The following is a 26,256-nucleotide window of genomic DNA, read 5'->3' on the forward strand; positions in this document are numbered from 1 at the left end:
ATGTTGGTCTACAACCTGCCAGAAGGGGTTTAGGGTTTAAAAAGGGTTCCTTTTTTCTTTGGATGGTTCTTCTACTTCAAAAAGCCTCAGAAAAATACAAAGGCTCTTTGGTTTGTTAACACATGCACCAAAAAATAAACAGTATATGGCTGAAAAAGTGTAAACACATAATTATGAGCTTGTTGGGCATCCAGTCCAAAACACAAGCTGTAACAGCCTTCTGTTTTATACAGGCTTTCCACAAGATGTTTGGGTCTGTCTGTCGGAATTTGGGTTGATTTGGGTTGATTTTGGGTTAACTGCAACCCCCCATAATTGCCTATAAATTTACTGTTGCTATGGAAACAAAAATAATAAAGGAGAATATTAACATTAATGCAAGACTTACACTATAAGGTCAGAATTGTTTGAACGCTCCATCTAATTGTCAAGTTCATTCGTTTAACCCACACACACTACCAACAGGTAGATAAACTGTTTTTGTGTGTAAAGAGAACTTAGTGGTTTGCACAGAACCCTGACTACAACCTCATTGACTAGCTTTAGAATGAATTGGAACATTGACTATGGGTCTGTTCAAAAACCTAGTGAGCTGCCTTGCTGTCTAATGCCTACCTGGGTGGCTGCCTCAGTAGAAAGGATTCTAATAAGACATCAAACTCATATGGCAGATTATTCAGACACTACTTAGACAGTGATTACGGCGATTATGCCACCACAGTTTTCTTTTACTTAGCTAACACAGTTAGCCTCAGGCCATTCAAACCAATGGGATGAGGGGGCACAACCCGCTGACAAACCCAAATTTGCAAATAAATGACACTTGTGCACCTTTATACAATTAAAAAATCTATGAGAATTTATTTACATTTGAAAAGAACTCAGTTAGTTGCTCCGTATTCATCCTCCTTATTTTATTATTTTTTTGTGAGAAAAGTTGTGCCGCACTGAATGCTGGGATTGCCTTCACAGCTAAGGAGGCAGCAGACGCTCCCTCATTATTTATTCAGTTTATACTGTAGTGTCAAAATAAGGCACCTCATTACGCAGCATTGTAAAGGTACCCAACAATTTGCACAGCTTTGTCTTCTCGGCAGCGTAGGGTGATGTACAATACGTCTATGTAGAGAGATCAGTAGGTTTTTGGACAGACACGATGAGGCAGGCATTCTGGTCCAACATCAGTGCCTGACCTTAAAAATGTTTCTGCCTAAAAAGACCCAAATTTAGACTGACATAACCTAAAATCTTGTGGATTTATACAATGAGGGGTCATTCATTTTCATACTAATAAATATTAATGCTTACAGTTTTGAAACAGGGCGCCATGGTGGCTAAGTGGGTAGCACTGTCGCCTCACAGCAAGAAGGTTCTGGGTTCGATCCCCAGGTCGGGCGGTCCGGGTCCTTTCTGTGCGGAGTTTGCATGTTCTCCCCATGTCTGCGTGGGTTTCCTCCGGGTGCTCCGGTTTCCTCCCACAGACCAAAAACATGCAGTCAGGTTAACTGGAGACACTGAAGTGTCAAGGGTGTTACTGTGTGCCTTGTGCTCATTGAAAAGCTGGGAAAGGCTCCAGCACCCCCCTTCCCTGCGACCCTGATTGGATAAGCGGTTAAGAAAGTGAGTGAGTGAGTTTTTAAACAGGATGTCCAACAAGCTTCAGTGATTTACATACATTTGTGTATATATAAAGTGTACTTTTTTATCGATGACTGAATTAGGGATGTGCAGTTATGTGCAGTAATGAAAACATTCTGATGATCAGAACTGATGATTCAGCAGTTCTGTAATATAGGATGGGACAAATACTGTATATACATCACGACTCTTGAAAGCACATCAATGCATTCTCGGACCAGTTGGAAGAATGACCCTGTAAATGTCGAAGGTGATCGTCAACATGTCATGTTCTGACCAAATTAAAAACTTCATCTTATTTTCTCTACACTATCGCAGTGAAATATACAGTTTAATTGAACCGGTTGCCTGAAATCAATTGAAGCATCCTTACTTAAGAGAGAAGCTGGCACTAATGAAATGCAAACACTTAAATAAGAACACTTCATTAATCTCAGTGACAAATGAGAGGAACTTAATGAACCAGAGCAAACAAATCATTTCTGTAAAGATTTCAATTTGCAACACTGTGAATAAGAGGCGGCGTGAGGAGTCGAGCCCTGGATGAGGATTACGTTCATACTGTGCTCAGATATTTGTTCTTCATAACCTGGGAAAATCTTTTGTGGAGCTGTTTAAACACACTTATCTTGGAGGGTGAGGAACCTTCCTGCGTGCACCAGAATTGAAATGATGTCTACAGCGGACAGGACAAGTCTTGCATTTCAAAACGGCTGAAGCATCAGGGTAGATGCGAAGCTAATGAGTGCTGCCTTTTTACAAACATACTTATTGCAAAAATCCTCATTTAAAAACAAAAGGAATTGTTTTATTTATCATTTTTATACATTAAAAGCTGATTTATTATTAAAAGCTGTATTATTATATTGTAATAATTATACATTTGCTGTATGAATTTGCAAGGCTGGACGCATATAGCTGTCATATACAGTTGTACAGTACAATGAAATTCTTTCTTCGCATATCCCAGCTTGTTTGGAAGCTGGGGTCAGAGCGCAGGGTCAGGGCCATCGTACGGCGCCCATGGATCAGACAGGGTTAAGGGCCTTGCTCAAGGACCCAACAGTGGCTGCATAGCAGAGCCTGGATTTGAACCACCAATCTTCCAGTTCATAGCCCAACGCTCTACCCACTAGGCTACATCAGGTTCAACTGTGAAGGAGGTAAAAGTGAATCCTCTGGGTTCTCTGGATGTTAGATAATTTTAAGTCATTACACCTGTAGAGGTTGTTTTGTAGTTGATCTATAAAACAGCCAAAAATTATAAATAAATAAATGCATTGCTTAAACGTAATGCAACACATTATGCATTTTCTCCCTGTTTCCTGATTTTAGCGTAGTCAATCTGTCTTCCACTGCTGGGGATCCCTGATTGCATTTAAGGAGGGTATATTTTCTGCTCAAGCCCCCTCCGACCCGTGAGAAGTCCTTAGCGGACACCTTCTTTTCACCCATGCTTTCTGCACAGGCACCTCTATCTGCTAACAAGGGTCCTTACACAGCATTTGAAGACCCCACCCATTTAGTCCGGTCATCCCACCCATTTAGTCCAGTCATCCCACCCACTTAGTCCGTTCATCCCACCCAGCAGGCATGGTGGCCAATTATTGTCTGCTGCAGACACTGCCAATTTTTCCCGCTAGATGGTGCCAAGTCGATCGGCGGCAGAGTTGAGATTCGAACCGAGGTGGTTAATTACTTTACATATACATACAGTATATATATATATATATAGCTTGGAGACACTGTCTCACTGTTCCAGAAAGCAAAGTTTGTAGAGATAGTTTGGTAACATCAAGGTCTCTTGTAGCTGCAAAGTAGGAATGTTGAATGGGATGTCCTATGTCTGTGTCTTGTTCATGTGTCCACATACTTCTGGCTGTAATGTATAGATGGATTACAATGAACACATGATTGAATGATGGACATGAATAGGAGGGTAGGTGGATGGATGGATGAATAGTTGGGTTGGTGTGTGGCCTTGTGGCTGGATAGATACTGTAGATGCCTGTATTAATGGATAAATAGATTAATAAAGTATGATGATAAATAAAATAAAAGAAATTGGTAATTAAATTATTTAATCATCACCAATAATGCAAATACCAGAGCAGCACAGAAAGCACAAGCTCTTCAATTTCTCTTCCTTTTTCTCCCTGTGTAGGATCCTCTGTAATTAAATTAACTAGCTCCAAGAAATGAAAGTGTGTGTGTGTGTTTGTGTGTGTGTGTGTAACAATGAATCAGAGTTTCCTTAATTAACCTGCAACCACCTTCCTATATGAGCAGCACCCCTGTAAAGCTTTAATGAAGCAGTACAGCACCTACACACCTACAGCAACCTAGCATCACTGTCCTCTATCTGCCCCCTTCTATGATTGAAGTTAATTATAGAATCACCCATACACACAAATACATATACTATATGGGCAAGTGTGTGTGGACGTCCTGTAATATCTGAGTCCCCATGTTGCTTACAATTGAATAAAATGCCTGAAATGTCAATAGACAAGCACTGGCAGTTAAACAGAATGTACAGAAGAGCTCAGCAGCTTTACCACCAGTCACTTTATATATACTGTATATATTCTATCCCTTTAGATGAAACCCTTTAAACTATGAGGGGTCTTCAAAAAGTTTCCGGGTCACATGGGCCAGCCTTCGCTCCCCACGTGCATCAATGACCCTGTCGCTGGTTTACCACTGTTCCTTCCTTGGATCACTTTTGATAGATACTGACCACTGCAGACCAGAAACACCCCACAAGAGCTGCAGTTTTGGAGATGCTGTGACCCAGTCGTCTAGCCATCACAATTTGGTCCTTGTCTTTACGCTCGCCCATTTTTCCTGCATCTAACATCAACTTTGAGGATAAAATGTTCACTTGTTGCTTAATAACAGGTGCCGTGATGAAGAGATAATCAGTGTAATTCACTTCATATATATATATACTACTATACTACTATATATACTACTAAATATTAGTAAAAAAGAATTTGCAAATCATTGCTGTCCATTTTTTATTTATATTTTTCCTGCTGTCCCATTTTTTTGGAACTGGTTCTGTATGTATTTTATTGACCACATTTTTAGATGTTTTATTGTGCAGCATTCCTGTACAAACAAGTAGCATTTACATGATGCTTCTACCAGACTGGCTATCCAACATATTGTGTTCAGGTGTCTAAACCCACGTTCTAAAACCTGACTCCATTCATTTGTGGAGTCACAACAGTGGAATGAATTGTACAGTGGCGGCTCTGGATGTTCCTCCTACAGCTATTCTGCACTTGTTTATGGTCGATTGGTGGCAATTTAGTCTAGTGGCACTTCCATTACAGCACCTGACGCAAAGGTTTGTCTCTATTTTCGCTTAATAGAAGGTGCATGCTGTTCTGCAGGACATTATCTCGAACTGGTCTGGCTCTGGCTTACTTGCTATCTGCTGAATAAATGCAGCGTTAATGAATTAATTAATTTGTTTATTCATTTCTTTCCTGGTCAGAGTTAGGGTGGGTCTACAACACCTGGAAAGACTGAATGCAAGGCAGGAACCCATCCTGAACAGGACAGCAATTAATCACAGGGTGACATACACACTTACCCATACACACAAGTGTGGCAAATTCACCTTGTGACTGTTCCTTGGAGGCGGTTGGAGGAAAGTGGAGTACCTGGTAGTTTGTGTGACATATTCTTGAATTTCATCCATCCATCCATTCATCCATCCATTTATCCAGCCATGCATCCATCCATATATCCATCTATCCATCCATCCTTTCATCCATCCATCCTTTTATCCATCCATCTATCTATCCATCCATCCATCTATCCATCCATCCATCCATCCATCCATCCATTTATCCAGCCATCTATCTATCCATCCATTTATCTATCTATCCATCCATGTTTCCATGCATCCATCCTTTCATCCATCCATCAATTTATCCTTCCATCCATCCATCCATCCAACCTGAAGGGGACCCCTGACAAACTCATGACAGCATAGCGACAACCAGTTGAGAGGATTGAACCAGGTTTAATAGAGTTATGTGGCACCTACACTCCCTGCTGTATCACTATGCTGCCTATAATGTTTGGTACATTAGTGGACACATATTTTTGGATAATGCAACCAGCTGGTGCCAACATCGCCCCTGTAATTACAGCACAGATGACCTTGTCCCAATTTTAATGGAGCAAGTTTACAGCAGGGAGCCGAGGGAAAGTTACTGAAAATAAATGTCACTTACTTCGAGGGAGCTGGCTGAGAGGTTTGCACTGGTGCTGCCCAGGTTGCGGGGAAGAGTCCTGGTGCGTTCCGCCTTGCTTGACGTAAAGATCTGCCTGATGGATGGCCGACTTGGTTTTACCTGCAGCGTGTGGGCATTGGCAAGGCCGGGCACCTGCTTAAGCACACCATAGGATCGATTGAGACTTGTGCCAACATGGTCCACAGTGGGAAAGTCCACTGGATAAGGCTCGCTCTCGGCCGGGTGAAGGGCCATGGGAGAGGGGGGTGGAGGGAAAGGTGGATCATCCACACTGATATTGAGAGGTTTTTCCTCTTCTTTTATTGTAGTGGGTTTAAGACTAACAGTCCGCCTTGGCAGCACCATATAGTCTCCCTCGCCACCCCCTCCGGTGCCTGCTGTATCCGTGGTAAGAGTAGGAGGTCTGGCCCAGCCGAGTCCACTCTCGGTGCAAAGGTAGACAGGTGCTGAGCGCTGTCGCTGACCCTGCTGCTCCACATTGATCTCCTTCTTCAGGGGCGTCTCGCTCAGCTCATTCAAGGTGCTCAGATTTGGAACCTGTGCCAGTAGATTGGGAGTTGGGATGTTGCCAGGCAGGCTGCTGAAGTTGAGACCTTCTTGATGGGTAGCTAGCTTGGGGTCGTCCTCGTCATCCAGGGAGATCCGTGACAGTGTGCCCGTGATGCTGGCTGGGTTACAGGTGTTCACCTCCTTAAAGATGACTAAAGTTGTCAAAGAAGAAAGGAAAAGAAAGAAGAAAAATGCAGAAAGAAAGAAAAAAAGAAAGAAAGAAAGAAAGAAGAAAGAAAGACAGAAAAAAGAAAGTGAAAGAAAGAAAGAAAGAAAGAAAGTAAGAAAGTGAAAAAAGAAATAAAAACAGAAAAGAGAAAGTGAAAGAAAGAAAGAAAGTGAAAAAAGAAAGAAAGAAGGAAAGAAAGAAAGAAAGTAAGAAAGAAAAAAAGAAATAAATAGAGAAAGCAAGACAGACAAACAGAAAAAAGAAAGAAAAGCAGAAAGGAGGACATGCAAAAAGAAAGAACAAAAGAAAGAAAGTAATGAAAAAAGAATGAAGGAAATAAAGAAATCAATAAAGAAAGAGAGAGAGAGAGAGAAAGAAAAAAAGAAAATAAACACAGAAAGGAAGAAATAAATAAAAAAGAAAGAAATGAAAAAAGAATGAAGGAAAGAAATAAAGAAAGAAAAAAAAAGAAAGGAAAAAGGACAAAAATTAAGAAAGAAAAGCAGAAAGGAAACATGCAAAAGAAAGAACAAAAGAAAGAAATGAATGCAGAAAGAAATATAGGAAAAAAGTGCAGTAAGAAATAAAGAACAAAAGAAAGAAAGAAAGAAATGAAAAAAGAAAAAGACAAAAATAAAGAAAGAAAAGTAGGCAAAAAGAAATGCAGAAAGAAAGAAGAAAAGAGAGAGAGAAAGAAATGCAGAAATAAATAAATAAATAAATAAAAAAAAGAAAAAAGGAAATAAATAAAAAATAAAGAAAGATGGACAAAAGAAAGAAAGAAATGCAGAAAAAATGAAGGAAAGAAAGACAAAGAAAGAAAGTAATGAAAAAAGAAAGAAGGAAATAAATTAATCAATAAAGAAATAAAGAAATAAAAAAAATGTAAGAAATGGTTGAGTACACAAAAAGACCAGAAGAACCAAAAGACAAAAAAAAAGAGGAAACAGAAGAGGAAATAAATAAAAGTAACAGATAGTTTTCATTATCCTTTTTAAAAACATCTGTTCATACTTATTTGTCAAATAAAAAACACTGGGTCTTAATAAACTAACAGAACCCATAACGTTTACTGTACCCATAAGTCTAAGCCACAAATGTTTTAAAAAGAAAGTCCCAAAAAACTGGATGTATAACATGGTCAGATGTCCACATACTTGAATTTGAGTGTATGTGTTAAAATAATTCAGTCCCATAAAAAGCACAAGCAGCAAGCTCATATCAGTCGGCTGTACAGCAGTTTAATGAATTGGACTGTAAGTTGTATGTTGATCTAGATGCTCATATTTAAGCGATAAGAAGAGTAAAGACTAAAGAACAGGGACGATAGAGTTCTCATATACGGGGATGAGCTCGCAGTAGAATATAATGACAGGGTGACCAAGGAACACGTGTCAGGTCATGAGGAATTCAGGGTCGATGGGGTGAAAACAAAAATGCATTAGCATGCAAAACGATTCAACAACTTATGATAGAAGTAGATTAAAGTACTTATTAAACATGAGCTTCACCCTACAAAGATTAAACATAGGGAATAAGTGGTACTGTTACTGCCTCAAGTCAAGAGGGTTCACACAGACGTTCTTGGCATCTGTCAAAAACACCGCCACTGATTTTAATTAGAACAGATGGACCATATGTACAGACGCATGGCCATGAGTCATACCCTGCTCCCATCCTTAGATTTTAGACAGAACACATATGCATGTGTCTGCCAATCACAGATTGAGATTCATGAAGGGAAGGCCAATGTTGACTGTACTTAATTGTCGTGTCCACTCCAGTGACCTCTGCTGATTGGATAACACCCAGGCTGGCCGAGGAGGCCGGAGGCTTTCAACTGGTGGATTCTGAAGGATTATTAAAGGAAGTTCTTTCGCCTCTCGTGCCAGCGTCTTGACCAGACAGTATGAGCTAAGCAATCCCTATTCAGGCTTCCCTCTTTGGGAAACGTGCAGCTGTATCTGTTGTGCAACTGACCAAGTCGTTATCCACGTCTCCTCATATTCAGGGGTAACATAATTACCTATCAGTTTAATCTGTGTCCCTGTAAGGAGGTAAATCCCTGTCCAGCCTTCCTTTTTTAGACACAGCCAATCATATACGTTTGCACGCTTTACTGTCCGGTATACAATAAAGCCCTAAGCTTACAAGCTTCTACGGCTGTGTCCCAATCCCCACTGTAGTGAACTAAATATCTGACATGCTTTTGATTTTGTATTTTTGCATTGCCAGGCTGAATGTCATTTTTACCTTCACTTCAACTCACTGACAGATGACCTCACATCATTATCACTCTCTCAATAATGAAATGTCGTCTATATCCCTTCACACCATAGTACCTTTAAACTGATAGATTAGGGGCGATGAGTTTTACAGACTGATGTGAGTTGTATACAACTTTGCTTCCTACAAACATAAACAAATGACATTTGACTAAATTGCCAAGCTTTAGTATTAAAAAAATACAAAACAATAATAAGGACAGATGTTTGATTCGAGACTTACATGGATGTCCTCGCTCTGCAAATAAAGAAAAAACAAAACATAAACCAAACAAGGTTTATTTCATCACTAGAACCAGTCATAAAACAACAAATAATAATTAAAATAAATAAAAGAAAGAAAAAGGAAAAAGATTAATATTTACCTGTTTGACATGCCAGGTCTACGTCTTTTTCAAAGTCAGTCTGTGTGGTGCACAAGAAAAATATATATGTAAATTTTTGGGTAATTTTACTAGTCAACAAAATAATTTTAACAGTAGATACAAATCCAGACAATAAGCGTCTCTCAGTCTCTCAGACACGACCAATTACTACTCCTCTCACCCTCACCGTTTCCAACCAAAATATAAAAGTGCAGGAACTTTTTGAAGATCCCTCGTATTATATTTTTCTACCTCATGGCAGTTTACAGCTTGCTGGTCTGTGGACAGAGTCACTCATGTTCAAGAAGCATTATCATGATACACTTATATTAATATATGCAGTGGTTTAGATTCTAGACTCTTGATAAGGGTTCGAGACCCACCACCACCAAGTTACCACTATAGGGCCCTCAAAGAAGGTGCATAACCTTCAGGTGCTGTAATTGTATCCTGCATCATTTACATTTTTAGCACGTTAGATTGAAGCATCTGCCAAATGCATTAATGTAAATGAGCAGATGTTTAGATGTACTGGACTGTTCGACTGTTCTCAGCACTACAATGACACTAAAATGGTAATGACAAGTAGTTTATTGTTCTGGTGTTAGTACAGTAGATGCAGAGTGTTAGTGGGATTTTTAAATACTGTTTAGACTTTTTTTAATATTCATAGAATCAATTCAGGAAATTATTTATCCAATATTGTTTTTATGCACACGTGTTCATCTTGATGCTGATGTGTTTCAAAATCCCAACAACCTTGCTGCACCTGCTACACACAAGTACAAAACACTACCATGTTATTACCATGTCAGTATCATTGCTATGCTGAGAATGTTCCACCAAATAGCATCTGGTCGGTGGGGCTCTAATGGGGGTTCCTTTAGATAAATATGGTAAATGAGGGTCAGAAAGTGTACAGAGAAACAGATGAGTTATAGTGACTAACTGTACACCCACAATGTTCCAGTAATAACCAGTAAACATGTACCATGACGTGCTTGGTGAGTTTACTTTTGGCCTCATAATGAAGCATGGATCATAATAAAAACTGGTACATGCATGAGTGACAGAAATCACTATCTGACATAATGATTTTCATTATTATAATTCTAAAAAAGGAAAACAGGCTATTGCAACACATATGCAATACCTCCAAATAATAAAACAAAACAAAACAAACCAAAAAAACCCTGATGGAAAAGCATGAAGCTCCTAAATATGAAGAGATCTATGTTATATCTACAATTATTCAACCACTATCAACTTACTTTGCACAAAATTTGTCACCCCAATACACTTACCATCAGTAAAAAAAAGACTAATGGGCCACTATTGTGTATTTGGCACAACAATATATTATGTCAAGTGGTGTGTCCATTTGAAGCTGCATAGCGTAGGGACATGTCGGTGTAAATACAATCATTTACCACCAGCAGTGTAATTTCTCATGAGTCAAAGTCATTTAAAGTGTTAAGTATGTGTCTAGGGCGGCACAGTGGCTCGATGAGTAGTACTGTCGCCTCACAGCAAGAAGGTCCTTATTTCGATCCCCAGGTGGGCGGTCCGGGTCCTTTCTGTGCGGAGTTTGCATGTTCTCCCCGTGTCTGCGTGGGTTTCCTCCGGGAGCTCCGGTTTTCAAAAACATGCAGTCAGGTTAATTGGAGACACTGAATTGCCCTATAGGTGAATGGGTGTGTGTGTGTGTATGTGTATGTGTGTGTGCCCTGCAATGGACTGGCGCCCCGTCCAAGTGTTACTGTGTGCCTTGCACCCATTAAAAAGCTGGGATAGGTTCCAGCACCCCCCGTGACCCTGATTGGATAAGCGGTTAAGAAAGAAAGTGAGGCTGCAGTTAATGTAGTGATGAGACACCAAAAAACCCCAAAATATTCAAGTATGTTTAATTGGTAGATATTAAAAATGATCATTTTAAAACATCAGACAGCTTCTGCCTGTACTTAACTGTGTGGTTATAGTTCTGCCTGCATAAACTGTAGCATTAAAACTAATATTGTGCTTCTTTTGTTTATCTGTCTCCTGTATTTCTTTTTGATAATTTAGTTAGTCCCTTTCACAGATTCCTACAGACACATGCTGTGAAAAACCTTTCCAGAAAAGTGGGGACTGTTATAGATGCGAAGGTTGGGGAGGCTTTAAATAACAATCAGATGGTCACATGTCTACATCCTTTGGCCACATAATGTAGCTCTGCTTTTTGCACCCAGTTCAGTGAGTTAAAACTTATCTCTCTCTTATTGCTGATGCCTCTCCCACCCCCAACTAAGAAGTGCCGAGGCTGTCACGTGCTCCCTTCGATAAACACACGCAGCTGATCGCTTCTCTTTACCTGCCAGGGGCAGCGTAGGGTCATGTCAGTGTAAATACAATTATTCACAACCATAAGTGTAATATCTTGCGAATCAAAGTCATTTTTAAGTGTTGATTATGTGTCAATGTGTCAAGTACTGTATGTTCAATTGGTAGATATTAAAGATAAACATTAATAATCATAACCACATGTTCATTCCCATGCCAGGAGCGGGGTCTCACAGAGTGTCGTGCATGGAGGGCCGCAGACCATCCGAGATCAGCCTCGACCGCTCAGCAGAAATCGCATTTACACCAGCAGTTAGGAACCATGTTTCGGTCATTGTCCCTCCCCTACAGACACACAGCCAATCGTGTGTCTATGTAGGTGCCTGGTGGGCTGATAGCACAGCTGAGATTTGAACTCAAGAGTTTGCAATCTCAACACTGGTGGGCTTGCTTGTTTTAGCATGCATTTTATTATTTTATTATTATTTTTTTAAATTTATGCCAGTAAACATGAGCAGCCTGAGCTCAGTAACATGAGCATCATTATTAGCATAGCGCCGTTGTAATCGTGCGAATGTTGCGTGTTTAAGTGCACTTCACATGAATTCTCAGTAACTAATCAGCACTTGTACCACCTTACACTCAATGGGTTTTGAAATAAATCCTGCTGAGTACAAGCTACTTATCTAATTAGCCATCTAATCTGTTGACACCCCGGCATTGATTACACATACAGCAGTAGTTCTGGTGTCTGGTGCTGTGTTCACTTCAGGAGGTTCATTTATTTAGTTTCACTTTTCCTTCCGTGGGGTTCTTGCTATAGAGGGTTTGGAAACAAGCATATAGAAATATTAGAAATATTGGAAGTTTTATATTTATGCCATTTGGCAGGCTCTTTTATCCTTTTGTGACTGAACACTATGCAAGCAATTAAAGCTTAAGGGCTTTGCTCAGGGGCCCTCAGTGGCAACTTGGAGGTGGTGGGTCTTTAACCAGCAACCTTCCGATTATTTGGCCATTACCTAAACCACTAAGCCACCACTATCCAACAACTACCAGGCCTTTTACACTTGTATGCAATGTTTATGACTAAATAAGAGGGGTGTCCACATATTTTTGGCCACACGGCGCCTGACTGTGTATAAGCTAGGACATGGGAGTGACTATGTTGTGCCTGTGGCTGCGAATGAACATGTGCTTATGGTCGATAATAGTCACAGAAGACTCATCATGAACGTGCCGGTATGCCGGTTTACAGCTTTGCCAGCATGCTGGTGAATACATGAGGAGCTTGTCCTGTGGGTACCGCCTGGCATGAAGGTGCCTTTGAAAATGCAGTGAAGATGAAAAGCAGAGAGGAAAAGCAAACGTGAGGAAAAATAGGATAGAAGAAAACACAAACAGGGACATTTCTTTGTGGATTTCATTTCTGTTTGGCTCATGTCGATTTTTTTACTATTATGATGCAAAATGCCTCCTAAAGAAGAAATAAAGGAAGGAAGGAAAACTTTTTGACCATCTGTGATGTATGTTTTGAATTCCATGGCACACTCACACAGAACCACCACTTACCACATAGAAGCACTTTGTAGTGTACTATTACTGACTGTAGTCCATCTGTTTCTCTGCATACTTTGTTAGCCCCCTTTCACGCTGTTCTTCAATGGTCAGGACCCCCACAGGACCACCACAGAGCAGGTATTATTTGGGTGGTGGATCATTCTCAGCACTGCAGTGACACTGCACTACATGGTGGTGGTGTGTTAGTGTGTGTTGTGCTGGTATGAGTGGATCAGACACAGCAGCCCTGATGGAGTTTTTAAACACCTCACTGTCACTGCTGGACTGAGAATAGTCCACCAACCAAAAATATCCAGCCAACAGCGCCCCGTGGGCAGCGTCCTGTGACCACTGATGAAGGTCTAGAAGATGACCAACTCAAACAGCAGCAATAGATGAGCGATCGTCTCTGACTTTACATCTACAAGGTGGACCAACTAGGTAGGAGTGTCTAATAGAGTGGACAGTGAGTGGACACGGTATTTTAAATCTCCAGCAGCCCAGTCACTGCAGGGCTGAGAATGATCCACCACCTAAATAATACCTGCTCTGTGGTGGTCCTGACCATTAAAGAACAGGGTGAAAGCAGGCTTAAAAAAGCATGCAGAGAAATAGATGGACTACAGTCAGTAATTGTAGAACTACAAAGTGCTTCTATATGGTAAGTGGAGCTGATAAACTGGACAGTGAGTGTAGAAACAAGGAGGTGGTTTTAATGTTATGGCTGATCGGTGTATCAATTACTGTCAAGAAAATGTCAGAATTACAAGTGTACCTTGCATTGACAAGGATGTTTCAGCCACCCACGCTCCGACATAAGCCAATCATGTACAGTACATGCAGGCACCTATCCGATCCGAGTTTTATATCTTTATATATATATATTTTTATTAATTGGTCATCTGTCAGTCTCTAAATTCACTGGAGGACAAATACCATAACACCCACACTGATGCAGAACACTGAGTCAGTCAGAGGAAATCCACTCAATAAAATCCACTAAATAGAATCCACTCAATAAAATCCACTCAATAAAATCCACTCAATAGAATCCACTCAATAAAATCCACTCAATAAAATCCACTCAATAAAGCATTTTTTAAGAAAAATCTGTCCAGTACTAACAGTTCACTTACAAAGCATAATCAAACCAGACCGCCCAATAGCACAGCTGAGACTCGAACTCCAGATCCCCGGATCTTAGTGGGCTAGTGTACTTTACTGCTACTCATTTATTCATTGGTGAAGACGTCCACTGTGTAACTAGAGATAACACTACTCAGAAGTTTGGTATGTAAAAACAAGTTGGTTTTCGACTGGTGCACCAAGAAGTTCACCAACAGATCTGGTTCACCTGGTGATTTTCTAATAAAAAATTATTATAGTGCCATTTTGAAGTGCATGAACAAGGTGACATGAAATGAGATGCTATTCACCATAATCTGCACCTGTCCGTTTTTGCAGGAGTCTGGAGAGTTCTCACTGTCGTCTTTACATCCACCCATCCTGCACCGCACAGCGTCCTGCACCTGAAAGAGAAAATCATAAAACTGTAATTAATCATTATAGCAGATCTGGTCTGCATACCTGTCTGATGTAACCCTCCTACTTCTATCTGGGCTTGGGACCAGCACTGAGAGCACACTGACAAGTGCACCTCCCAGTGGCTAGTCTGTTTCAGCCACCCTCTCTCTTGGACATTAGCCGATCATGTCCATGCAGGCGCCCGACCGGCTGATAGCACCAAGATTTAAACCCTGGATCCCCAGATCTCAGCAGTAGAGGGCTAGCATACTTTATAGCTAATTACTTCTAGTAAAAACCCAAATCTTGATGCTTCAACCTCCCACTGAATAGCACATTGTGCTCTTGGTGTAACCTTTGCATGACACCCACTCCTCGAGAAAGCAGTAACAGTTATCAATTCCCACAATTAAGCAGCGAACATTTAATAGTACTGGGCCGTATACATTTCCTGAACAGGTCCAACCAACGCCTGTGTAGAGTACACTACGAGAACTGTACGGCTCCATGACATGAACTCAACCTACCACCACACTGCCCCCCCCCCTTCCCCCCATTGGCTGCACTCGCCAGGTTACTGTTATATTACAATATTTTCGTTAAGTAAGACAATGAAATATCAGAATACATGTAATCAAAATATACAGTGAGTGCACAGCAAGGGATTTTGGGAATCTGTGTAACCTGCTTAATGTTACTAGAAGGCACACCGCATGAACTGAGTGAATACCTTTAATTCATTCTGATCAGCTGTCAGCATATCAGTATATATATATATGTGCACTGGGGTCCATGAGCTCCTGGTTATGCCACTGGGAAGACAAATACCATAGCACCCACACTTTAGTAGAACACTTTGAGCCCATCAGAGGAAATCCACTCAATAAAATCCACTTAATAAAGCATGTTTTAGAAAAAACTGTCCAGTACTAACAGTCCTCTAACAAAGCATAATCAAACCAGACTGCGTAGATTTGTTAGTATAATGGAAGAAGGTGTCTCATTTTGGGTTGTTTATAAACTCCAGGGAGAAACATTACACTATAATTAAGCAATATTTCTTTAATTTCACCACATCTAAAACCCAGAACTAAAGAATAAACGCTAAAATATGAAAAAGCAGAACATTAGGGTGCTTCTTTTATTGATATGAAGAATGTAACACTCCCGGTGTAGCCATTTGTTCCTTTCTTCAATCTGCTCACTAAACCTGAGTGGAATATTTTAATCATCAATCGTTTATTAAACAGCAGATTTATTCAGCCAGCTGTCCTCATTATAGGTCCACCAGGACATCGGGATCGAACGTTGGGTTATATCCAAAACAGAAAAACAGAAAAGTAAAAGTGAGAGAAAACATATGTAGTGCCTTTCACGTCCCTGTTTATTGCTAACACTGAACTAATAATGGCAATGGGTACGTGTGTGTGAGACTGAGACGCATCCGACCCACCCAAAAGAATCAATAATTTTAATCTAGTTATCAAGGGAATCAAGAGAAGGAGATCTGATGAGATTCTTAATGAGTTCGGGTTTGAGTTCAAGAGGTTTTATTGCCATTTGTGCTATATACAGGTACATATTGGAACAAACAACACTGTTTCCAGGACCAGGATGCAACACAAGTGCCAGAACATGGATTATTACAAGATTAATCAGTTCAAGTTTTTAATGTCAAACACAGTCATGGACAGTTTTGTGGGAGGAAACCGGAGCTCTCGGAGGAAACCCACACAGACACAGGGAGAACATGCAAACTCCACACAGAAAGGAACCAGACCGCTCCACCTGGGGATCGAACCCAGGAACTTCTTGCTGTGAGGCAACAGTGCTACCCAGAACATGGTACTGAGTAAATGTAGATTGAGGGACAGGATATACAATATATTTTGATATATAAACACCTTGTTGATGAAATAATTCAGAGAAAAAATAAAGGCTTAAAGGATTAAAACTATTCTTTACAAGTGTAATGAGCAGAAAAGCGCCCCAGAACACACAACAGGTTGAACCCTGATGCGAACAGGCGACACTGGGTTCCACTACAGTCTCAGATTTTTCGTATACATTTGTTGTTATTATGCTGTGTATGTGTATGATTCTTTCTCGGTCATTTATGATAATCTGCTTCGTTCACACTCGACTGAGTTGTGAGGCAGAAATGATATTTACTGTTGCTGCAGGTATGAGCTGCAGTCATACTGATGTTCGGGGTTTATTTCTGATATACACACAAAACAGGAAGACAAAATCTTATAAAATAATCCTCTTAACACTTAAATCACTCTTCTGTTGAAGATCTCTTACAAAAAAACATCTTACAAAAAATTCTAAACAATGCATACAACTATGGCAAAAAATAATTACATTTACATTTTCGGCATTTAGCAGACGCTTTTATCCAAAGTAACTTACAGTATACATACTAAACAATTTAGGATTAAGGGCCTTGCTCAAGGGCCTAACAGTGGCAACCTGGCAGTTGTGGGGTTTGAACCAGCAACTTTCTGCTAATTAGTCCAGTACCTAAACCGCTAGGCTACAACTGCCCCTTATTTCAGTACATTTCCATGTTTTACCTTTTGTGGTGAGTTTGGTTTCCCCAGAATCACTGGGTGTTATGCAGTAAAACAACCTGGAACCTGGACAAGATGCGATACAACAAGATACAACAAGATCGTAAAGCGACCCCCCCCCCCTTCCCCAAATGTATTTTATATAATACGGTTTGATACACCTGTTAGCATTGGGTGTGGCCAAAGCATCTGAACTCAGAGGAGTGTCCACATACTGAACATACAGGGTGTTTTCAAAATCCTAGTGAGCTGCCTTGCTGTCTTACTGCCTACATATGCAGCTGCCTAAGTAGAGATGATTCTAATAAGTCATCTACTTATAAGTCAGGTTATACAAACGCACTATTTAGGCAGCGATTCCATTAGTTTTTGCTTACTAAGCTAACACAGTTAGCCTCATGGCATTCAAACCAATGGGATGGGGTGGCACAACGTGCTAGCATGTCAACTAACATCTCTCTCCGTGTATCAAAAACGGTTAAATTCACTGACAAGCCCAAACGTGCAAATAAATACAGTTGTACACATTTATACAAATTAAAAATCAATAATAATTTATTTACGTTTGAAAATAACTCTGCACCGTCCGCCATGTTTTTTATTTTTCTGTTTTGCCTCACTGAATGCCTTCACAGCTAAGGTAGCATCGGATGCTCCCTCGTTCTCCACTCAAAATACGGTTGAAATTTTAAGATACCTTACTAGGGAGGATATTAAGGCATCTAGGATTTCAAACAGCCTCTTTCTCGGGAGCGCGCGTAGGATGACGTAAAATGCTGTCTATGTAGGGAGCGCACTAGGTTTTCGAACACACCCCATTGTCACTGTCAAAAGTTTAATGCAAAGGAATTATTCAGATGAATTCAGGTTAAGTCATTTCCAGAGTCACAGGCTTCAAGAGCTCCAGACATGAAGGTCTAATGTGTACCCACAAACAAAATGTAAAATCTCCCTCTTTTGTTGACTGTTCTACCTAACTGCTTGTAATTTACACATCAAACTGGTTGGGCTGTGTACAATCCTGGTAAGACTTGCCAGGCGGCTCTTGTTTCTTTTGTTATGCAGGAAGCTAGACGGGATTACATCAAATCCTTGTAAGGGATTTTCATATATTTAGCAAAAGAAATCAGGGATTTATTCCATTCTAATCCCCAGTTTTTGGGATTGATTAAACATATAAAGCTTATTGATTTAGCACTTCTATTTCCTTTCCTGACCAAACTGGTATTTTTGGATTCAGGCATTATGTAAAACAACACTAAAGCCTGACTAAAGCACAGGGAGGAGAATCTGATCAAATCCATGTTGGATTGTAAGTAGAACAGCAGCTGGAAAATACAGAAATTCAATAAAAAAAAGTCCCGATCCACATAATCCTGCCGGGGTTAGTCAGAGCAACAATATAGTCTAAGTTTTAAAATTTTTATGATCTTTTATAACAACCATATTTGCTATGTGTTTACTGGAAACAGCTAATTTCCATTTACACAGTATTTAGTGTACATCTGGGTGTACAGTATTTATTACCCATAGATTATTTTTGTGTACGTTTCCACTAGATTTTTGGTACACTACATGACCAACAATAGGTTAACATTGAACCATGAGCTTTCTGGACATCCCATTCCAAATCCACAGGCCACATCTACTCTTCTTAAAAGTTTTCCATATGTGTTTGTAGTGTGTGTGTTGGCTTTGGTGCCCATTCAGTCAATACAGCATTTGTGATGATAAGAGGGGTTGCTCGCAATCAACTATGTATTCTTTTGTGGTTGTGGCCCATTTGCCTTAAGCTTTGACATGCCCTCCCTCCTGTGATGTTTTTCTGCTCAGCGAAAGTGTGAAAAGTGCTTATTTAAGTAACTGTACCACTTCCGTCAGCTTAGATTAGTCTAGTCGCCCTCCTCTGACCTCTTTCAACAAGACATTTAGGCCTGCAAAACTGTCGCTGACTGGGTGTGTGAACTTTAAAGACGATCTGAAGATCAGCAGTGTCTAATATTCCCAAACCAGCCAGTTCGACAACCAGGCCTTGGTCAAAGTTCAACAGATCAGCCTTTTCCATATTCTGATATGAATGTTAATGGCTTTAATTGATGGCTTTTAATGAATTGACATTAATGAATGTTGACTTGTCTGTATGAGGCACCGTGCCACTGCCACATGAAAAACTGGATGGATGGATGGATGGATGGATGGATGGATGGATGGATGGATGGATGGATGGATGGATGGATGGATGGATGGATGGATGGATAGATAGATAGATAGATAGATAGATAGATAGATAGATAGATAGATAGATAGATAGATAGATAGATAGATAGATCACTTAATTAATTAATTTATTAATCCCATTAGAAGGTTAATTGACACTATCAAGCCACTGCTGAACCCTTGAGCAAAGCCCTTAAATTTCAATTGCTTTAATCGGATAGTCATAGCTGTGTGCCACTTTAAGTATTGATTATTAGATTGTAAAAACATCCAGAGACATTATCAGTAGCTGAATTCTGTAAGTCATTCAGATATTTCAACAAATATCATCCATCCATCCGTCTATCCTTCCATCCTTTCGTCCATCCATCCATCCATCTATCCTTCCATCCTTTCATCCATCCATCCATCCATCCATCCATCCATCTATCCTTCCATCCCTCCATCCATCTATCCTTCCATCCATCCATCTATCTGTCTATCCCTCCATCCATCCATCCATCCATCCAACCATCCATCCTTTTTCTGTCTTGCTTGGGTGGTGCAGTGGTCCATTATGCTTGACCAGGTTCGAATCTCAGTGTTATTAGCTGGCTGGGTGTCTACATAGACATGATTGACTGATATATGAATGGGGTGGCTGAACCCCTTCAGTGGATTGGTGTCCTGTTCAGGGTACACCTCCCAAACCCATTGTAACCCTGACCAGGATGAAGTAATTTAAGAAAATAAAAATAAACCAAAAAACAGCAGTCATGGTTTTTAACTCCATTAGCTTTACTTCCTTCCATCCACATTTACACCAGTCATGTGTTTTATTACTTGCATGCTACTATTACTCACAGCACTTATATATGATAAATCAAATTAACTCCATTATAACTTCCATTCATAAGAACAATGAACGTCATCCATGGAATTAAAGATAAAATCATGACGCACTGACATATTCTCTGAAGTGTTATTGCACTTCTCTGATTAATAACTGATAAAACTCCAGTGCTGTAATGTTACTAACCTCTCTTCTCATGGCACAGTGAACGGTGATGATGACGAAGCCCTGCACAGAGTCGAACACAGCGAAGAGGATCTGGAACAGCGTGGAGCGTCGATCAGTGATGGCGAGGACCGCTGACATCCAGGTGAGCGCCAGCAGAGGCAGAACAACACATGAGCTCCATAACGATGCTCTGTATAAACACACACAGTACACAGCATGGATCCGTCAGCCGCTGGTCCTCATTGTGTACATTACACTCCGTTCAATATATATTGTTTTATTATGCAGTGATGAAGAACCTAGGGATGTAGCAGGAAAGCACATATATTTCTTTATTATTACATATGGGACATGTGATTCTGGGACTCTTGCTGCAGAAAGTCAAGAGTAAGAATAAATCCAGATGCCGTGTTAAGGATCTGAGGATTTTCTGAGAGAAAAAAGTGACCGAGAATATTTACATGTGATTTTTTTTTCTTAGCATGAATGGAGGATCAGATTCCTCTATCTGTTTACTTTCCCACGTCTTGCTGGTGTCTTGAACAGGCAGTAGAAGTCAGTCACATTTGATATTTTGACACGACCAATAGTGTTTGTTGAGAACCCAGCCAGGCTATACCTTCATTACTATAACATTAGATTCCAGTCTTGATGTTGGGTGGCTACAATTTTAGACTGCTGTGACCTAACAGAGTGTCTAAAAGTGATGAAAAATTAATACATCTTAAATAAAAAAATAAATAAAAAAAATACAGTTCAAATTCCTATTAGCAAGTATTGCTTCACATACTACTACTACAACTACAACTAATATAAAAAAATAAACAAATAATAATAATAATAATAAAAATAATAATAATAATAAAAATAATAATAATATATTTTTAGCATTTAGCCGACGCCTTCATCCAAAGTGACTTACATTACAGTTACAGTTTACAGTATACAGTCTGAGCAATTGAGGGTTAAGGGCCTTGATCAAGATCAAGTTAAGACCCTCTGATCACTGGCCCAGTACCTTACTACTACTTAATACTACTACTACTACTACTACTATTAATAATAATAATAATAATAATAACAAAACAACAACTACTACTACTACTAATACTACTACTACTACTATTACTAATACTACTACTATTACTACTACTACTACTACTACTAATAATAATAATACTAATAATAATAATTAATAATACTAAATAATAACAATAATGATAATAATGAACAATACTCCTACTACTACTACAAAAATAATAATAATAATAATAAAAACAATACTACTACCACTAATAATAACAATACATGTTTGGTCATGCCAAGTAAATCTAAAACAAAAACAGCTGCAGGGGGATTTCTGGAGCCTGCTGAAGTATTTGGTTCCATTGCCTGACTACTGGTGTGTGGTATATTAAATATTCACAGGCACTTTCTGTCCCAGCGCGATGCAGTACACGTGCAGGTAAATGCCAGCTGTCAGTTATGCCTCAGCCGTAGTCGGGGCTGGCTCTGGATTCACGCTGTTTAGCAATGGCGTCTGACACCAATTTAATGTGTTCTCGCTGCACTGAGTCCAAAGCCGAAGTGTAAATGGGCTTTACTGACAGGGGACAGACAACCCACTTTTAGTTCATTACCAGTGATGCCAGTAAAGAAGGACTGCCAGGGACAGACAGAAACAGACAGACAGGCACACTGTCCACGGTATAATAATAACACAACCGGTACAGTGATGAACAAACACAACTGCTAATGTTTCTAGTAAAAACACATTTGTTTTAAAATCGACGCCTGCAGCATATTCCCAGACAAATTATGCAATCATGCCGAGGTGTAACAGGAGCAGCTACAAAAGTGTGAGTCTATGCCAATTCACTAAAACTGTATTAACAAGTAATTAAACTATTTGTTGGGGAAAAAATGTATTAACAACCATCTGCAAGGATTAGTTCAAGTTTTTTTTTTTTATTCCGGTTTTATGGAGCACCCAGATCTAAGCTACAGTTACATCCAATGCTTAAAGTGGTGAATCCTAATAAGAAGTCGTGTTTAGTTTCTATCACCTACACCTTCTTACTTAAGGCTTCTTGCTCCCCACTGGTAGTGAGCTTGGTCTGGTCTAAAGATATTACAGTGGAGGATCAGGAGTTTTTTGTAGATCGTGCTTGGGAAAGCATCTACTTATCTTAAAAAAAAACCCAAATCACCAAATAATGCACTGGAAATTCTTGCATAAATTTTATTTAACACCATTAAGAAGATTTCATATGCATCTTACTCAGTCACCGATTTGTGATCTGTGTTCCTCAAGGGAGCCTGGTACTTTTTTACATTACTTTTGGTTTTGTTCCAAGGTCCTCCGTTTCTGGCGCCAAGTTGCCACCGATCTCTCAGCCTTGCTAGACCATGATGTTCCATGCTCAGTATCTATTTTTCTTTTAAATGATTTTTCCTCTCTCAATCTCTCAGTCCAGCAGAAACGTCTGATGCTCTGTACTTCGACAGCCGCAAAAAAACTGTTAGCCAGCCGATGGAAGCCTCCTCATGTCATCTCAAGACGGCAATGGATTTTGTCTGCACTGGACATTATTTCTTTGGAACTTTCAGTTGCTCGTATACATGGAGCTAAGTCAAGAACTACTGATGTTTGGAAGAAGGCGCTCCAATCAGTGGAGTCTTGACTAGGCTCTCGCACGGTGGCTAAGTGGGTAGCACTGTCGCCTCACAGCAAGAAGGTCCTGGGTTCGATCGCCAGGTGAAGCGGTCCGGGTCCTTTCTGTGTGGAGTTTGCATGTTCTCCCCGTGTCTGTGTGGGTTTCCTCCGGGAGCTCTGGTTTCCTCCCACAGTCCAAAGACATGCAAGTGAGGTGAATTGGAGACAGAAAAATTGTCCAGGACTGTGTTCGATATAACCTTGTGAACTGATGAACCTTGTGTAATGAGTAACTACTGTTCCTGTCATGAATGTAACCAAATCCCAATAAACAAACAAACAAACTAGGCTCTCGCTAGAGCTGTTATTTATTTCACATTTTTTATTGTATTTTGTGTCTCTTGTATTTTTATGAAGCTAGTGTTCTTATGTATACACTCTGCTACGTACTGTCTGTATCTTAATTACTTTTGTTTTAGGTTCTTTTTCTTTTTCCCTTTGCCAACACACCCGGGGGTGGGGGGTGGGGGGATGTTCTATGTTTTATGTTTGTATGTGTTCATGATAACATGTATGACAACCTATAAGTTTAAAATCAATAAAGCAATTTATTTAATTGCATTTCATATACTCTCCCAACCTTTTGGAACTACGAGGGTTCTTCAAAAAGTTTCCACTTTTTTCTTTAACTCTATTTATTAAGAATTTCAAAAACAAACGACATCACTTTTCTACATCGTCACCTTCCGATGCATTTTCCCAGTGTCGTACCAACTGTTTAATGCCGTCAGCAAACAATGTTTTTGGTTGAGCGAGTAGCCACTGATGCACCGCTGCTTTCACATCATCATCACATAAAAATCTTCTTCCCTTTAAAGCTTCTTTGAGCATCCAAAAAGGTGGAAATCAGATGGCGCTAAATCCAGATTATAAGTGTCTCAGTCTCTCAGACACAACCGATTACTACTCCTACTGTCTTACTGGAATCAGTAAGTAAGTTTGGACACACTAGTCTTCATTCCTTAGTAACGCCTATTTTTGTAGATATCACAGCTTGTAGACACATTTGGTAGCCATCTAGAAGTCTTTCTGCTTATGCTTTGGGAATACTCACCATCTTTCTTTTTAGAATGATTCCACCTTGCATGGCCAGATTGTTAGAAAAGTGCTTTGTAAAATGTTGGAAAAGCCTTCATCTTAAAGTGGCAGTTGGTATTCTAGCAAAGGGGCCAAACTGAAAATAAAAGCCATTGTTTTACAGTGGGACGTCCAACAAGCTCATGATCAAATGTCCATGTACACATACAGTATACTTCAACTGCAGAAGCCTGAATGTTCTGAAGAGATTCTAAACTAAGATTTTGTTGATCCTATCCAGCATTTTATTTATGCATTTTCTCCCATTTTTCTCCTGATTTAGCATAGTCAATCTGTCTTCCGCCGATGGGAATCCCTGATTGCATTAGAGGAGGATATATGCTGCTCACGCCTCTTCTGACACGTGCGCAGTCTTAGCGGACCACTTCTTTTCGCACAGGCGCCTCTGTTCGCTGATCAGGGTCCTTGCACAGCACTTGAAGACCCCACACACATAGTCTGGTCATCCCGCCCTAGCAGAAATGTTGACCAATTAGTGTCTGATGCACTGCCAATTATGCCGGCTAGATGGCGCCCAGCCGACCAGTGGCAATGCAGAGTTTCGAATCGATGAGATCAGAATCTTGGTGCTGGTGTGCTAGCGGAAAATTGCACTGTGCCACCTGGGCAGCAGATTTTGTATTATAATAAATGTATTTTCATTAGTAGCACATGTAAAAGTTGGCCAAATTAAATATGAGGGGAAAAACAATGATTAGAGGCGATCTTTACACATACTTTTAACCCTATAATGTACTCATCAAGAAAATAATGTTTTTAATGTTTTTTGGGACTATACCAACAACAAAAAATATTTTTTACTAGTGCATGCAGTATTTTTAAAATGAGCCTCTATCAAACAGTTGAGATGATTACAAAAATGAAGCAACTTTCATGGTTGACATAAAGGTTAGAACAACTGTTTACTTAAAACTGTGTCATGTACAGTCGACCCTTGACTTATGAATTTAATTGGTTCCGAAGGACTGTTCTTAAGTCAAAGTGTTCGTTAATTAAACCTATTTTTCCCATAAGAAATAATGTAAATTGAATTAATCCGTGCCAGACCTCCCAAACCCCCCCTTACCTAACATTTCTAACGTCTTAAATGTTCTTTTTTGTTATAAAAAAAAAGTAAATGTTCCCTTCAATCTTAAATTATAGCATAGACATTACTGTAATAAACAATAATAAACAACAATACACAGTAGTACTGTACAGTACATAACACACATCACATTTCAGTACAGTACGTGTGCTGTACCATACATCATAATACATTTCCGTCTTTTTTTATAAAATGTATCTACCAGAAACAACAATAACTCTCATATTTCTGTATTATTTCCTTCTTTATTTTAATAGTGTTGTATTTTGTAGGTGTAATTTCACGAAAGAAAGAATACTTTACTGAGCCGAGTTCCTTCTTCTCTCTCACTCACTGTCCCCTCTGTCTGATACACAGTGACAGCTACTGGCAGGAGAAATTATACAACAACAAGTAGTAACAGATTTGTTCATTTTCTCACCGCTATGCTTCCTCTGCACCTTCTTTGGGGCCATTTTAATATTGAATTTTAAAAAACACCGAAAAAACACCGTCCACTGTCCGAATGTTCGCTATATATACATATATATATATATATATATATATATATATAGATAGATAGATAGAGATGCTCGGAGTCAACTTATTCGTGACGTCACGTGTTTTGTGAATTTCGGTTCGTAATCCGAAATTTGTTCGTACGTTAAGTTGAAAAAGATGTTCGTATGGTAAACCGTTTGTAACTCAAGGGTCTACTGTACCAATATTTATGAGTTGAGCACGTCAATCAAGGAGTAGATACGGCCCAAACAAGATTATTTAAATAAAGCTTATTTTTACCCAAGTATTCAAGTATTGAGTATTGAGCAAACCATTAAAGGGTGCACATAAATCAATTTAGAGAAAAAAAAGAAAAAGCTTAGAAAAGGTTGATGCAGA

The 26,256-nt window shown here is 39.7% G+C and overlaps 1 protein-coding gene across 1 annotated transcript in view; it reads right to left on the bottom strand.

Annotated features, from left to right (window-relative positions):
- Window positions 1-26,256, bottom strand: part of adgrb2 (adhesion G protein-coupled receptor B2) — a 327,164-nt gene that overhangs the window by 15,639 nt on the left and 285,269 nt on the right. The window contains exons 24-28 of the mRNA XM_063010315.1: window positions 20,495-20,666; window positions 14,596-14,688; window positions 9,281-9,320; window positions 9,139-9,153; window positions 5,892-6,613 (exon numbers count right to left, since the gene is read on the bottom strand). Of these exons, the coding sequence (XP_062866385.1) occupies window positions 5,892-6,613; window positions 9,139-9,153; window positions 9,281-9,320; window positions 14,596-14,688; window positions 20,495-20,666 (1,042 nt within the window). The remainder of the gene's footprint in view (window positions 1-5,891; window positions 6,614-9,138; window positions 9,154-9,280; window positions 9,321-14,595; window positions 14,689-20,494; window positions 20,667-26,256) is intronic.

The sequence above is a fragment of the Trichomycterus rosablanca genome, chromosome 2 (assembly GCF_030014385.1).
Source record: "Trichomycterus rosablanca isolate fTriRos1 chromosome 2, fTriRos1.hap1, whole genome shotgun sequence".
NCBI lineage: Eukaryota > Metazoa > Chordata > Actinopteri > Siluriformes > Trichomycteridae > Trichomycterus > Trichomycterus rosablanca.